This window comes from Cetorhinus maximus, chromosome 3 (assembly GCF_964194155.1).
Source record: "Cetorhinus maximus chromosome 3, sCetMax3.hap1.1, whole genome shotgun sequence".
NCBI lineage: Eukaryota > Metazoa > Chordata > Chondrichthyes > Lamniformes > Cetorhinidae > Cetorhinus > Cetorhinus maximus.
The window spans coordinates 186,922,192-186,936,971 of NC_135881.1; the positions used below are offsets into that span (position 1 = coordinate 186,922,192).

The 14,780-nt window shown below is 42.1% G+C and overlaps 1 protein-coding gene across 8 annotated transcripts in view; it reads left to right on the forward strand.

Moving 5' to 3' along the window:
- The window catches only part of LOC144679098 (solute carrier family 12 member 7-like), a 261,233-nt gene that overhangs the window by 181,306 nt on the left and 65,147 nt on the right, over positions 1-14,780 (forward strand). For all 8 annotated transcript variants that reach the window (XM_078539393.1, XM_078539398.1, XM_078539396.1 and 5 more), the window contains exons 4-8: positions 1,183-1,329; positions 2,804-2,858; positions 5,555-5,685; positions 7,732-7,973; positions 10,242-10,453. In XM_078539393.1, coding sequence (XP_078395519.1) covers positions 1,183-1,329; positions 2,804-2,858; positions 5,555-5,685; positions 7,732-7,973; positions 10,242-10,453 — 787 coding nt within the window. The remainder of the gene's footprint in view (positions 1-1,182; positions 1,330-2,803; positions 2,859-5,554; positions 5,686-7,731; positions 7,974-10,241; positions 10,454-14,780) is intronic.

A 14,780-nucleotide genomic window follows, 5' to 3' on the forward strand; every position in this document is an offset into this window, starting at 1 on the left:
ATAGAATTAACGTTCCGAGCCTGTACGACTCTTCATCTGAAGAAGAGTCAAACGGACTCGAAACGTTAACTTTTCTTTCTCCCTCCACAGATGCTGTTAGACCTGCTTAGTTTTTCCAGCGTTTTCTGTTTTTGTTTCAGATTTCCAGCATCCGCAGTATTTATACTCCACTTCCTTTGCTTCTAAATTATACCATATAAATCTGCCAGTCCTCCTTTTACTGTCCATCCTATGCCCCTAAAATTCATGCCCATCTTCTGGGATGATCATCTTAGTGTCACCTATGTTTTAGTGATAACACTCTCAACTCTGAACCAGACCGGGGTGTGAGTTTTGGCCCCACTCTAGATATTTGAGCACCTAAGCTAGGATGACACTCCAAGTCCAGTACTGAAGGAGTGCTAAAAACAAAAAGCTAAAAGCTACTGCGGATGTTGGAAATCCAAAACAAAAACAGAATTACCTGGAAAAACTCAGCAGGTCTGGCAGCATCGGTGGAGAAGAAATCAGTTGACGTTTCGAGTCCTCATGACCCTTCGGCAGAACTGAGGTATGAATCATACCTCAGTTCTGCCGAAGGGTCGTGAGGACTCAAAACGTCAACTGAAGGAGTGCTGTATGTTGAGGGTGTTGTCTTTGGATTGAGATGTTAAACCACCTCTTGGATGGATGTAAAAGTTCGCACGGCACTCTGTGAAGAAGAGCAGGGAAGTTCTCCAGGTATCCTGGCTAAAATTAAACCCTTATCCAACATCTAAAACAGATGACTTGGTCATTTAGTTTTTGATGTTTGTGGAACCCTGTCCTGCACAAATTGGCTGCTATGTTTCTACACAACAGTGACTTAATTTCAGAAGTGCTTCCTTGCCTGCAAAGCACTTTGTGATGTCCTGAGGGTGTGAAAGCTGCTATGCAAATGCAGGTCTGATTGTCTTATCTTCTTTTCAGTAATATGGACAACAGAAGTGTAAAGCAACCAAGCTGCCATAATAGCCTTCAGTCACTCAACTGCTTTATGATGCGAATTTTACATTTCAAAGTCATGCTATTTAGTAACAAGTACAGCTTTGTTGCTGTATAAAATCAAGTCCTGCCTCTCCTCGGCAGTTGCTGTGTGTTGATGCTTGTCGTTGCCTCTACTTTCTCAAGTGAAGACCTAATTCAATTAATGCCATCTTGCAGGCTCCTCGAATGGGTACATTTATAGGAGTCTACCTGCCATGTCTACAGAACATTCTGGGAGTTATCTTGTTCCTGCGCTTGACGTGGATTGTGGGAGCTGCAGGAATCTTCGGGTCCTTCTGGATTGTCTTCATGTGCTGCGCTTGTGTAAGTTGGAAGCTAATGGGATTCAACCACTGAAACTTCTTTAAGAAATCGTTCGCTTTTGAGAATTAGAATTATAAGGAATCGTTACCCTGATAAATGGGATAGCAGGTCCAGTACTTTGAATAACAAGTTCTGTCATAAGGTTCTCAAAAAATAAAAATTTGCAGAGAATGTTTGTCACTGAAAGATTTTCCAAACAACCTCCTCTGCTATGTATCATGTTCCCAGCAAATGTGCCTCGGGCCATCTGTCCCATTGTGATAGAATTTTTAAAAAATGAGTATTTGCTGCTAAACGCTGATCCTGCTGTTCAGACTAGTGTCTGAAATATGCTACTGATCAGAGCTCAAATTCAGTTTAATTGGTGCTGATATAATATTAAAAATGGGTTTTGGTGTTTGAAATCTCCTATTGACTTTGTTATCCTAAGGCTACTAATTTTCTCTACAAATTGTCCAGTATCACTATGGTATGAATTGTAAGGAATTTAATACCACTAAGGCGCGAACCAGAAAGCTGCAGCATTGTTATAGTATGAATTGGTGGGTTAGTGTCACTGTAATGTGAATTTTATGACTCTTGTCCTGGATCCAACCACCCATTTAAAATTTCCAATGCTTGATTATTACAGGGTTCTCTATGAATATAAATAAATGCTATATTCTAAACTGGATCAGATGCAGAGATTGCTACTTTTGAGTCAGTCCCATATGATAAACTCAGATCTCACAAGCTGGTTTGCTGACATGTAACACCCAAAGCAGTCATGTGCTGCTGCCTCGTTCATGCCTCGTTCCCAGTGTAACACTCAATATTTTGAAAAGCTCCATAGCTATTTGAGTAAATAGCGTCACTAATCAATTGAAGAGGAATAATTCAACAGTTCTGTTGGCTTCAGTGCCATTTTAATCTGCACAGAAACTGAAACTAGCCCCACACTGCCCCCTCTCACTCCCTGTTAGTAATGATCCAACTTCATTTTGGCCTGGTCTTTTTAATAAAAATAACTTCACTGAATAGCAAGAGATTATTAAATTCAGCACTGCCAACTTCTGGATTTCAGTATGTGGGAAAGAATCATTGGCAGATTAAAACGAGCAGCAAGTGCATGAGAACACCATCAATTCCCAAGTTCCCTTTCAAGTTGCATACCATCTGGACTTGGACACATTGCCATTCCTTTATTTTCACTGTTTCAAAATCCTGGAACTTCACACATAACAGCATTGTGAGAACATTTTCACACATATTGCAGTGGTTCAAGGAGAAGGTCACTATCACCATCTCAGCAGCCACAAGACGTGGGCAATAAATGTTGGCCTTGCTAGCAATGGCCACAACATGAGAATGAATAGATTTTATTTAAAAGCAGCTCTGTAACTAAACCATTACTGTTAATCTCCTTTACTCGCTGATTGCTGTGTATCTTTCTGCACTAAGGCCAAGCTAATTTTCACTGGATTTTTCTCCGCAGACCTTGCTGACTGCAATATCGATGAGTGCCATAGCAACCAATGGAGTGGTGCCAGGTAATTGAACCCTCCTTATATAAAAGCCTTTCCTGGGAGGCAGCAATTTACATTATCTATATTAGCAGATGATATATGGCATTGCTCATCAGTGGAGCAATTTGTTTGACTAGTTTCCAAAAGCAAAACATGCTCTAGCTGTCTCAGCTTTTGGGGCCCCACATATGTAAATGGACATCAATGTTGTCCAGTCCACTGGGTGGCCAGACCCAGCCACAGCTCCTTCAAGTCGAATAAAGTCTTAGTGACAATTTGATTTTTAAAGCATTTGCAATTTACTTTAACTGATTCAAACTTTCAGTTGTTGCTTTTAAATATTGAGCTGTTGAAAAAGTACATGTGAAGATGATTGCATGTGCACAGGGGTGTTTTTCTGAAGCACTAGCAGCTATACAAGGGTCCTCTGCATCCAGCACCATTGAGGAGATGAAGAATATTAACTCTCTGTTCATGAACACTGATGAAGAATATTAACTCTGTTCATGAACACTGATTTTTTTTTTGAGAGTTAATTGTTTGGTATGTGGGTGAGCTCTTCCAGGTGTATTGGCCAACATTTCTCCCTCAGTCAAGATTATTTGATTATGATTTAATTGTTGTTTGGCCACCTTGTTTCATGTATTACAACAATGACAACACATCAAAAATAGTTTATTGGCTGTGAAATGCTTTTGGACACCTTGAAATTCTATTTTGTAACACTTTACTAAGAGCCTATTAAATACAGGAACATTTAACTTCAATATTCTCATATGTCATTGCAAGTTCACCTACAGCTTTTCTTTTCAGCACTTCAACCTTTTGTAAATCCTCTGGCTTAACTTCTAAATGTTTCCATCACTTCACTGCTACAGGCCTCTGGTACAATTATCATTTAATTCATTCCCTCCCTCCCTCCCCCTCAATTCCACCAAATCTTTAAAGGAGCTCAGCAATTTTCTGAAACACACTTAACAACGTTGACAGTTTTTGTACTGGAAGTTCATAGAATTATATAGATATTAGTCTATGATGATGGCAATACACCAAAAGCAGAAGCAAGCCACTAAACCCATTGTGCCTGTGCCAGCTCTTTTAAAAGAGTTAATCAATCATTCCCATTCTTCTGATATTTCCCTATAGTCCTGCAAACTTCTGTTTCTGAAATGTATACGTAACTTCCCTCTTAAGCTGTTGTTTTCCTGTTTGCCCAGAAATTGCTTTGGTATCTGGGAGACCTGCCCCATTTTTTTGGCCAAGAACCGCTCTCAGAATCCTGATTTTAGCTATTACACATCAAATAAATTATGCCTTTCCTTTCTTCTGTGCCAGCCATGATTCAGTGGTAGCTCTCTTGCCTTTGAGTCAGAAGGTTGTGGGTTCAGGTCCCACTCCAGAAGCATGTGCACAAGATCTTTCATGACACTGTGTAGTGCAGTAATGAGGGGCTGTTGCACAGGTGGAGGTGCCACCTTTCAGAGCAGTTGTTAAACTGGGGCTTTATCCACTCTCTTGAATGGATGCAAAAGACCCCATGGCAATATTTCAAAGTAAAGATGGGGTGTTCTCCCCAGTGTCCTGGCCAATGTTTATCCCGCAACTGATACCACTAAAATAAATTATCTGGTCACTATATGGCTGCTTGTTTTTTGCATTTCCTACATTACAAGCTTCTACATTTCAAAAATAATTCATTGGCTGCAAAGTGCTTTGGAGTTTCCTGGGGGTTTGATAGATGCCCTATAGAATACAAGTTAGTCTGTTCATCCTTTGACACCCTTACTGCCACCAGAGGTCAGATCAGCTAACAGCAATGAATTGAACCTAGGGATAATGACCAAATTAGCTGTCAAGGAGCCTCAACTCGGGCTTTTGATTGGGATTTAAAATAAAGACTAGACAGTAATTTTGGTGATAAGTAAACAAGAAATACATTTCCTATATGTTTTAATAGAGAAAACAAAGGCTTGTATTTTTATATAGTGTCTTTAGTACCTTAGTGCTTTAAGCAAATTAAGTTTATTTTGAAGCCTAGTCACTTGTTATATAGGAAACACAGCAGCCAATATGTGGACAATAAGCTCCCACAAATAGCAATGAAATAAATTACCAATTTAATCTGTTTTATTAAATTGAAGGATTATTATTGACCAGGACACGAGGGAGAACTTCTCTTTGTAAGAATAGTGCTATGGGATCTTTTATGTCCATTTGAGAGGGCCAAATCACCTCAGTTTAATGTTTCATCTGAAAGAGAGCACCTCCAACAGTGCAGCACATCCTCAGTACTGCACAGGATTTTGTGCTGGAGTCTCTTGGGGTGGTACTTAAACCATCAAGCTTCCGCCTGAGAGGTGACAAATGCTACCACTGAGCCATGGCTGACATGGTGAAGGATGCCATATGGGTATCGCTAGGAATTTTCTTGGACCTGCTTCCATAACTTAGTTTGATGTGTAGCATAACCTTTGTTTACAAGCATACCTACTATATTTGCGGCATAGATATGGCAGTGGAGTAGAAGCGATTCTGAGGAAATTCCAATCCAACGTCAATTACTAATAGCCAGTACTAAGTTTTAGCCCTAGCCTGTCTACCTTTGATATTGCTTATGCTAAAATGTTTTGTTTTCTCTGACCCATTTTATTTCTGATCAAAATTGTTCTCCTTTTCACCTTTCACCAACTCTCTCACACTTTTATGTCCCTTTTTCACAGCTGGAGGCTCCTACTACATGATCTCGAGGTCACTGGGCCCAGAGTTTGGAGGGGCTGTGGGCCTCTGCTTTTATCTGGGAACCACATTTGCTGGGGCCATGTACATCCTGGGAACGATTGAAATTCTACTGGTGAGTTGTAGCATTTTAGGAGCTGAGTCAAGTTCAAAACATTTGAGAAATTATAATTCTTTCAAAGCTGTATACAAATTTTTTAAAAATCTATTATTGAAATATCATTGCATCGGAGGTGGAGTAGGCCATTCAGCCTCTTATGACTGCTCCATCATTAGATTAGATCATGGCTGATCTCTGCCTTAAATAGGCTGAAGTGCCTGGAGTGCGTCATGAACACTCAACCTTCTAACGCAGAGGTTTGAGTGTCATGGGTTGACTCCCAAGGTACTTAATTCAGCTTCTGAAGACACCATCTGTTGTTGGTTCACAGTGTCTTGGGCACTGCTAGTCCCCTTGCATCTGACCTGAATGGGCGTTCTTCATGAGCTGAAACAGGGATTCCCTGGGTAGTGGCAAGGGACAGGATCCCTAACTAATTTTAGCCTTCCAGAGCTGATTAGTTAGTTAGAACCTCCTGTCCCTTGTATTGGTTTACTGTAGAAGGGTTTTCTACTTGTTCAAAACATTTAAATATTTCAGAGCATAGTCTTTGAACTCCACAGTATTCTGTCACGATTAACACAGAGGCATGAAATTACTATTTTAATGAAAGATGAGTTCCTCTGTAATTAATGACCTAATGAAATTGTATCCTCAGTAATTGCATATTTCAAAGTCACACATACATTTGGGTTAATTAGGAGGTTGTTCATTATCGAGAAACGCCAAAAAACCCTCATTTCTCACCTCCCTTGATTTATATAAAAAGAAAGTTTGGTTGTTGCAATATTTTCCAGGCCAGTCTCCTGCTTTATCCTTGCATCCATTAACTGGAGCACACACCCAAAAGCTCTGCCATTATCCGAACTCATCAGTTCCCATTCACCTATCACCCCGTGCTCACTGACCAACAAAGGGAAGGCCACGATTTAAAAAATTTTCATCCTTGATTTCAAAGCCCTCAATGGCCTTGGTGTTCTACTTCGTAACCACCTCCAGCCCTACAATCTTCAGATGCCCATTTGCTCCTCCAATTCGGGACTCTGGCACATCCCTGGAATTCTGCCCGTCTGTGCCCCTGCCCGTCTGTGCCCCTGCCCGTCTGTGCCCCTGCCCGTCTGTGCCCCTGCCCGTCTGTGCCCCTGCCCGTCTGTGCCCCTGCCCGTCCCCTCCGGCCGTCCCTCCCACTCCCCCCCTTCCGGCCGTCCCTCCCGCACCCCCCCCTCTGGCCGTCCCACCCTGCCCCCCTCCGGCCGTCCCACTCCCCCCTCCGGCCGTCCCTTTCTGGGCTGAATTTTGCCGCCGGTGAGCAGGGGGCGGGGTTCCCTCCAACATCATCCTGCCCCATTTACATTTTCAGGACGGCGGGGGCACAGCTAAATCAGCTGTGCGCCCACCGTCCTGCCAATGGCTAATTGAGGCCAATGACAGGATCATTGAAACAATTAAAGGACCTGCCCGTCCAACCTTAAGGTTGGCGGGCAGGCCAGGAGCCCCGGCGGGAACTAGAAAAAACATGAAACCTCATCCACTGGCGGGATGAGGTTTCATGTAAGGGTTTAAAAAGTTTAATAAAGTTTTAGTGTAATTTATGAACATGTCCCATCTCATGTGACATTAGAGGGACATGTTAAGGATTTTTTTTTCTATTTTTAACGTTCTTAAAATTGTCAGCGATGTCCCTGAGGCAGCACTTAGCCTCAGGGAGATGTGCGCTCTTTCGTGCGCATGCGTGAAATTGCACACTCGCTTTAGGGGAATACCCCCCGCCCGCACAGGGAGCGCATAGCATTTCTCGCCAGACGTCACGCTGGGTGGGCCTTAATTGCCCCGCCCACATAAAATGGTGGCGGGGCCCGCTTCTCCGGCGGGGATCGGCTCCCCGCCCGCCGGAGATTGGGTCGTGCCCGCCCACCCGGCAGGCAGAAAATTCTGCCGTCTCTCTGTCTCTCTCTCTCGCTGCTGCTCCCACCCCTTCTGTGCCTGTTGCCAAAATATTGTAAGTTATAGAATGGTGAATCAGTGGGCTCTCTGGGTCTAAGTGCACAACTTTTCTTCTAGACCTACATTGTTCCAAGTGCAGCTATATTCAAAGCAGAGGATCCCAGCCAAGAAACCAGTGCCATGCTGAATAACATGAGGGTTTACGGCACATGTGCAATCACTCTGATGGCCACGGTGGTATTTGTTGGAGTCAAGTACGTCAACAAACTGGCTCTGGTTTTCCTAGCCTGCGTCATCCTTTCTATCCTTGCCATCTATGCAGGGGTCATCAAAACTGCCTTCAATCCACCTGACTTTCCGTAAGTACATCCACCCATCAGCCACCTCGAAGGAGCTGCTTTGAGCATTCTTTAAGAGCCTTGTCATTTTTGAATGAAAAATAAAATGTAACACTATGGTCTCGATAATATAGATTGGAAATAAAAGATCATATCTATTTTCTATCGCATAGGAACAGCTTTTGTGTGAAGAAGTGCTTTGTAACATCACCCCTGAACAGCCTAACTTTAATAATAAGATATAACCCCTTCGTTCTGAACTCTCTCACCAGAGGAAATAGTTTCTCTCTATCTACCCTATCAATTCCTTTAATCATCTCAAAACCTCTCATTAGATTACCTCTTATTCCTCTGTACTTGAAGGAACACAAGCCTGATCTATGCAATTTATTATCATAATTTAAACCTTTTACCCCTTTCAATTTATTTCCCCTCCTCAAGGTGCTAGATGTTGCTGGGGTGCATATTCACAGGTACCTTTCCCAAGTTGAGGGCTCCCATTGTCCACCAAATAATTCCTTAGCATCTTTACGAGAGGGGACACAAAATGGGGAGGGTTGGAGAAACAGTCACTCTCAAGAACTATCATATTTGTCCTTTTTAAAATGACCAGTCATGGTGGGACAGGCCAATGTTCTCTCTCTTTTTACTCAACTCTTTGCTATTATGTACGTCATGTTGCTTGTCCGACATCCCATGAACAGCAAATTCCTCCAATTACAATTAGGAAGACTCAAACCCTTGTCTTCAGTCCCCACCATAAATTCCACACCCTGAGCTATTGCCTTCATCCCTCTCCCTAGCAACTGTCCAAGGCTGAACCAGATTTTTCACAACCTTGGTGTCGTATTTAACTCCCGAAATGATCTTCGAACCACAGATCCATGCCATCATAATGACCATTTATATCTACCTCTGCAACTTCACCCCTGCCTTAGCTCATCTGCTGGTGAAGCCCTCATCCATGACTTTGTTACCTCTAAACTTGGCTGTTATAATGCACTCTGGCATCCTACTTTCTACCATCAATAATCTTGAGATCACCCAAAACTCTGCTGCCTATGCCCCAACTAGCACAAAAACCCATTCATCTGGTTAAGCAATGCCTCAATTTTAAAATTCTCATCCTTGTTTTCAAATATGTCCATGGCTTCGCTCCACACTCTCTCATCCTCTTCAGCCCCACAGCCATTTGAGATATCTCCTTTCCTTTAATTCTGACCTCTTGAGCATTCCCAATTTTAACTGCTTCACCATTGGGCAGTGAGCTGTGGAATTACTTCCCTAAACTCCTTGCCCCTCTCCCTCTCTTTCCTCCTTTAAAGATACTCCTGAAAAGCTACCTTTTTGCCTAAATCTTTGGTCATCTGTCATAATATATGGCTTGTTGCCATATTTTGTTTAATACTGCCCCTGTGAAACGTCTTATATGACATTAACAGCCCTATATAAAAACAAGTATTCTTGTTATTATAAGGCTGTGTGTGTCTTTTGAAAAGAAACCCTAATTATGAACTTTATTATAATTCATCCAGTTGAGGTACTATTTTGACTAGGGCACTAAGTCCTGGGTCTGTATCCAAGGTTATGTGACTTTTAATCTCTATACTTTGGTGTAGAGTCTCGGTCTTTTGTTAATACACATCATTAGCTGATTTCACACAGTGGCCCTGTGTTCCCAGTGCTGAAGCATAGATTTGGGAGAATTAAGAACTTGCATGTACTGTATATTGGCCAAGATTTTTCTCTTGCAATTACACTGCTAAAACTGTGGCCAGATGATCATATCACTGATCCCAGTGAATTTCCCTGGGACAGTTTTTTATTTTTGACCACCCTTCCCTCCTTGGTTATGATAAATACCTAGAATATGCTACTATTAAGATGATAGAAGCCAAGACATTGGGAGAGCTTAAATTCTTTTTGGATTGCAAATGGGATGAGCTTCGATGGGTTGAATAACATTTTCATCGCCTTGACATATCGTGGGGGGTAATTTTGACTTTGGGTGATAAATCGATTCAGCTGCCCTTTGCATGTATGTCTCTCCCATTCCATTGACTTCAGTGGAAATGACAATCGGGAGAGATGTATCTGAATTGCGATCACCCCAAGTCACCATGATCCCCATTGTGTTCTTAGGTTATGGATGTAGAAATAGAAGAATGTTTCCAGTGTTCTGATCTCCTACTCTTGTGACCAAGTGACTCCATGTTCACCCATGTTCTTGTCTTTATTATATTTTTCGCATTGCCATTTTATGCATTACTATATTCCTCCCCTCCACAGCCTATGTATGCTTGGAAACCGGACTTTAGCCTGGCAAGCTTTTGATGTGTGTGCTAAGTTTAGTACTGAAGGCAACCAGACAGTGACAACCCAGCTTTGGCAACTCTTCTGTGATAGCCCCTATCTCAATGCCACTTGCAATGAATACTTTAATCTCAACAACGTCACAGTAATTCAAGGGATTCCTGGTATTGCAAGCAATGTAATAAATGGTGAGTATTTATCAAAAAAGCAGATATTCTAGCGGTTGCTTGAGGAGAATGTTTTCATAAACAGGTCAACCTGTGGCATGAGTCAAAAACACATTTGAAAGATTGCCTGCCGCACCTCTTAAAGAATGAGTGAAGATTCCTCCATATAAACCAATGTTGCACTTTCTGTCATAGCTCTAAATAAAAAAGTGTGAAGATTAAGCTCGATCTTGTTGGTACAATTGCTAAAGTAGAAGCAAAATACTGCAGATGCTGGAAATAAGGGACAAAAGCAGAAAATGTTGGAAAATGTCCAGCTAGCCTATAGCATCTTGAGAGAGAAAACCAAAGTTAATAGGCTGGAGACTCTGTGGGTCTTTAAAAATGGCGGCCGGGTCCCAATTCCAGGATTCCTGACCCCGTTTCCAGTATGCCCAATTTTAGTCAGTACGAGGTAAGGGTGCAGGTTGGTGCAAGTCGCGGGCCCACACCCTGCAATCCTGACCTGGCCAGCTCCATTGCAAAGTTAGGCATCTCCTAGGCCATCTAAATTTTCATGGAGTTGGGCCAGCTTTTCAATGAGTTGTGGCTCACGGTCCCTTAGAGGTGTCATGAACCATAGTCTGGATGAGTGAACCTTTTGAAAGTTTGAAAGGTCTTACCTATGCCCCTCCACCTAGCCCCCCCCCGGCCGATGGCCCCTCCTTGCCAACCCATGCCTATCCACCCATCCACAATGGCCATTCGTACCCTCCATGCCAAACTATGGCACTTCAATGCCCATTTACCAAGTATGCACTCTGAACCAATGAACCCTATAGTAACAATGTGTGTGAAAGCTTTTTTTTTTAAAGTCTTCATTCATAACATTCTTACAAAAACCCCTTTTCCTGCAGCCCTAAACATGTCAATCAACCAATTCTTTAAATTATCAAGATCAGAAATTGCAAGCACTTGACACCTCTTTATCTTGTGTAAATAAGCATTGAGTAATTGAGAAATAGATTTGGGAGAGAAAGCTGTCAATCAAACAATGTTTTCCCTTGAGTACAGGTGTTACAGCAGACTAACACATGCTTGGGCTGTCAGCCAAGAATGCCTAATGAGGCTATTTTTCTGATGATGACATGTATTATTTTGAAGAGATTCAATCTGAATGATGCAACACAGGAGGGGGGGCGTTTGGTTCATGGTCTCTATGTTGACTCTTTGAAAGAGTTCTCTGAATAGCCCCACTCCCTTGCTCTTTGCCCATAACCAGTTCTGGTGATTTTTAAAAATACATCCCTGATGAATTTTTCTTTGCATTTTGTAACTACCATTGTAAATGTCTCTGGGTCTAATAATGACTCTACATCTTAGACCAAAGGATTTTTCTTTGTTGAACCGTGGTATGACAAATAGAATATTATCATTGCCCTCTGTATACTGGTCTCCTGCATTAATACAAAATATAAAGTGTTTTGGAATAGCTTGAGGCTCAGCTGAAGTGCCAGCGACAATATTGAACACCTACACCTACTAGCATTTTTTTTTTATTCGTTCATGGGGTATAGGTTGCTGGCTAGGCCAGCATTTATTGCCCATCCCTAATTGGCCTTGAGAAGGTGGTGGTGAGTTGCCTTTTTGAACCACTGCAGTCCATGTGGTATAGGTACACCCATGGTGTTGTTTGAAGGAAGTTCAAGCATCTTGACCCAGCGACAGTGAAGGAACGGCGATATATTTCCAAGTCGTGATGATGGTGGCTTGGAAGGGAACTTCTAGGTGGTGGTGTTCCCATGTATCTGCTGCCCTTGTCCTTCTAGATGGTCGTGGTCATGGGTTTGGAAGGTGCTGCCTAAGGAGGCTTGGTGAGTTTCTGCGGTGCATGTTGTAGATAGTACACACTGCTGCCAATGTTCATCGGTGGTGGAGGGAGTGAATGTTTGTGGATGGGATAGCAATCAAGTGGGCTGCTTTGTCCTGGTTGGTGTTGAGATTCTTGAGTGTTTTTGGATTACATCACACTCCTGACTTGTGCCTTGTAGATAGTAGACAGGCTTTGCGGAGTGAGGATGTGAGTTCATCGTTGCGGGATTCCCAGCCTCTGACCTGCTCTTGTAGCCATAGTATTTATATGGCTCATCCAGTTCAGTTTCTGGTCAATGGTAACCTCCAGGATGTTGATACTGGGGGATTCAGCAACGGTAATGGCATTGAATGTCAAGAGCATACAAGGTAGCTCATGGAAGTTGTGATTAAATATCAAGTACGGATTTTAAAATCCTGGTGATTTCAGAAGGAAGGAAAGTAATCTATTCCTCAGTTTGAGACACAGAAGAGGATGAAATGTATTAAAGCTTGTTCAATGAGTCTCAACTTCAAACAGTAAGGGGCTTCATTCGCTTAAGAGGTAGAATGCTGGCAGTACATTTGCAAGATGGAGGAATAAAGGACTGATGTGAAGCATTCGAGATGGCAATGAATGCTCTTAAGTTTGGTGGCACAAATCTTGAGGACCGTGACAGTAAACCCATAAATGCATTAACGCTGGAACAGTAATTTAATGCGAGTTTTTAGCTGAACTTCGAATGTATTAATAGCAATGTTTTAAAGTTTTAAAATCCCAGTTTATGACCTGCTTTAGTGGTCTCCAGTGGGAAATGAAATGTGCTGATACAAGTTTTGACTTTAAACCAGGCATCTTGGCCTTTCTGGAACAAAGCAGCAATACCTCAAGCGTTTATTTGCATCACTTTCCCAGCTATCGAGGATTCTACTTATGCTTCTGAAATCAGTAACCTAGATAAAGAGATGCGCTGCTAGGAATTGACAGGCTGAACTCCTGGAAAACTGTGCACTCTGCTGGTAATGTGGGAGTGAAGTCTTTTCTCTTTGCCCTGATTCTAGTTTTATTGTTGTGCAGATCCAGGGCTAGCTGCAGAAGATAGTGGAATTGAATCCTTTCCTCCTGTCAGATGGGCCTTGGGGAGGTTGTGGCATAATGGTATTGTCAGGGTAATGCTCTGGGGACCCTGGTTCGAATCCTATCACGGCAGATGGTGAAATTTGAATTCAATATAAATCTGGAATTAAAGTCTAATGATGACCATGAAAGCATTGCTGATTGTTGGAAAAACACACCTGGTTCACTAATGTCCTTTTAGAGAAGGAAATCTGCCGTACTTACCTGGCCTGGCCTACATGTGAATGTGGTTGACTCTTAAAATGCCCTCTGGACAAGGGCAATTGTGGATGGGCTATAAATGCTGGCCTAGGCAGCAATGTTCACATCTCATGAACGAATAATTAAAAAAAAAAATTCTGGGTTGACCTTACACAACCTCAGCATTGATGCCATTCTGACCTAGCACTGACATTGTACTGTAAATGCAAAATACTGCGGATGCTGGAAATCTGAAACAGATTTAATGAGCTCTGAAGAAGGGTCATATGGACTTGAAACGTTAACTTTGTTTTTCTCTCTCCATTGATGCTGGCGGACCTGCTGAGTTTTTCCAGCATTTTCTGTTTCTGTACTGTAAATGTACCCTGGTTATAACAGCACAACTGAAATAAGTGTGAGGCACAACTGCCATTTACGGTTCATAAATATCAAATACAATGCAGTGAGACAGGACACTTGAATACAGAAAATGCTGGAAAAACTCGAGATCAGGCAGCATCTGTGGAGAGAGAAACAATTAATGTTTCAGTCCTCATGAATGATTGTCAACGTAATGTTAAATGTTTCTCATCACACTTTGCCGAGCGTTCTCCAACATTTTCTGATATTTTGGATTTCCAACATCTGCAGTAGTTTGTTTCTGAAGAATTTTTTTTCAGCCTGCATGTTAATGGCAATTTTGGACATGTTTAGTAATGATTTTTTGTTTTGACGTTTCTTTCCTTTGGACCTCTTCACATCACCATCAAGTCAATAAGTAGGCAGGCCTGCACTGGGAAAGATAGGGAACTTATGATACAAAAAGGCCATATCTTATTTCTGGTGTTTAGTGGTTGTCTGTGTTACATATTTGTGGTGATCTCCTGGCTTACATTAGACTTGGCAAATGAGCGCCGTACCTGGAGAAAACCAGAATAAGATGTGTTCTTAAAATTCTGGAGCAAAAAACATTAAATTGCATTTATTTAGTGCCTTTAATGTTGTAAATCATCCCAAGGTGCTTCACAGGACCATTATCAAACAAAATTTGACACTGAGCTTCATGAGATACTAGGACATCAGTGGTATATGTAGGTCATAAGGAGTGCCTTAAGAGGTATAGGGAGCTCAAGCTTCAGGTTTAGGCACCTGAAGGTATGGCTGCCAGTGGTGAGGTGATGAAAATTGTGGATGTACAAG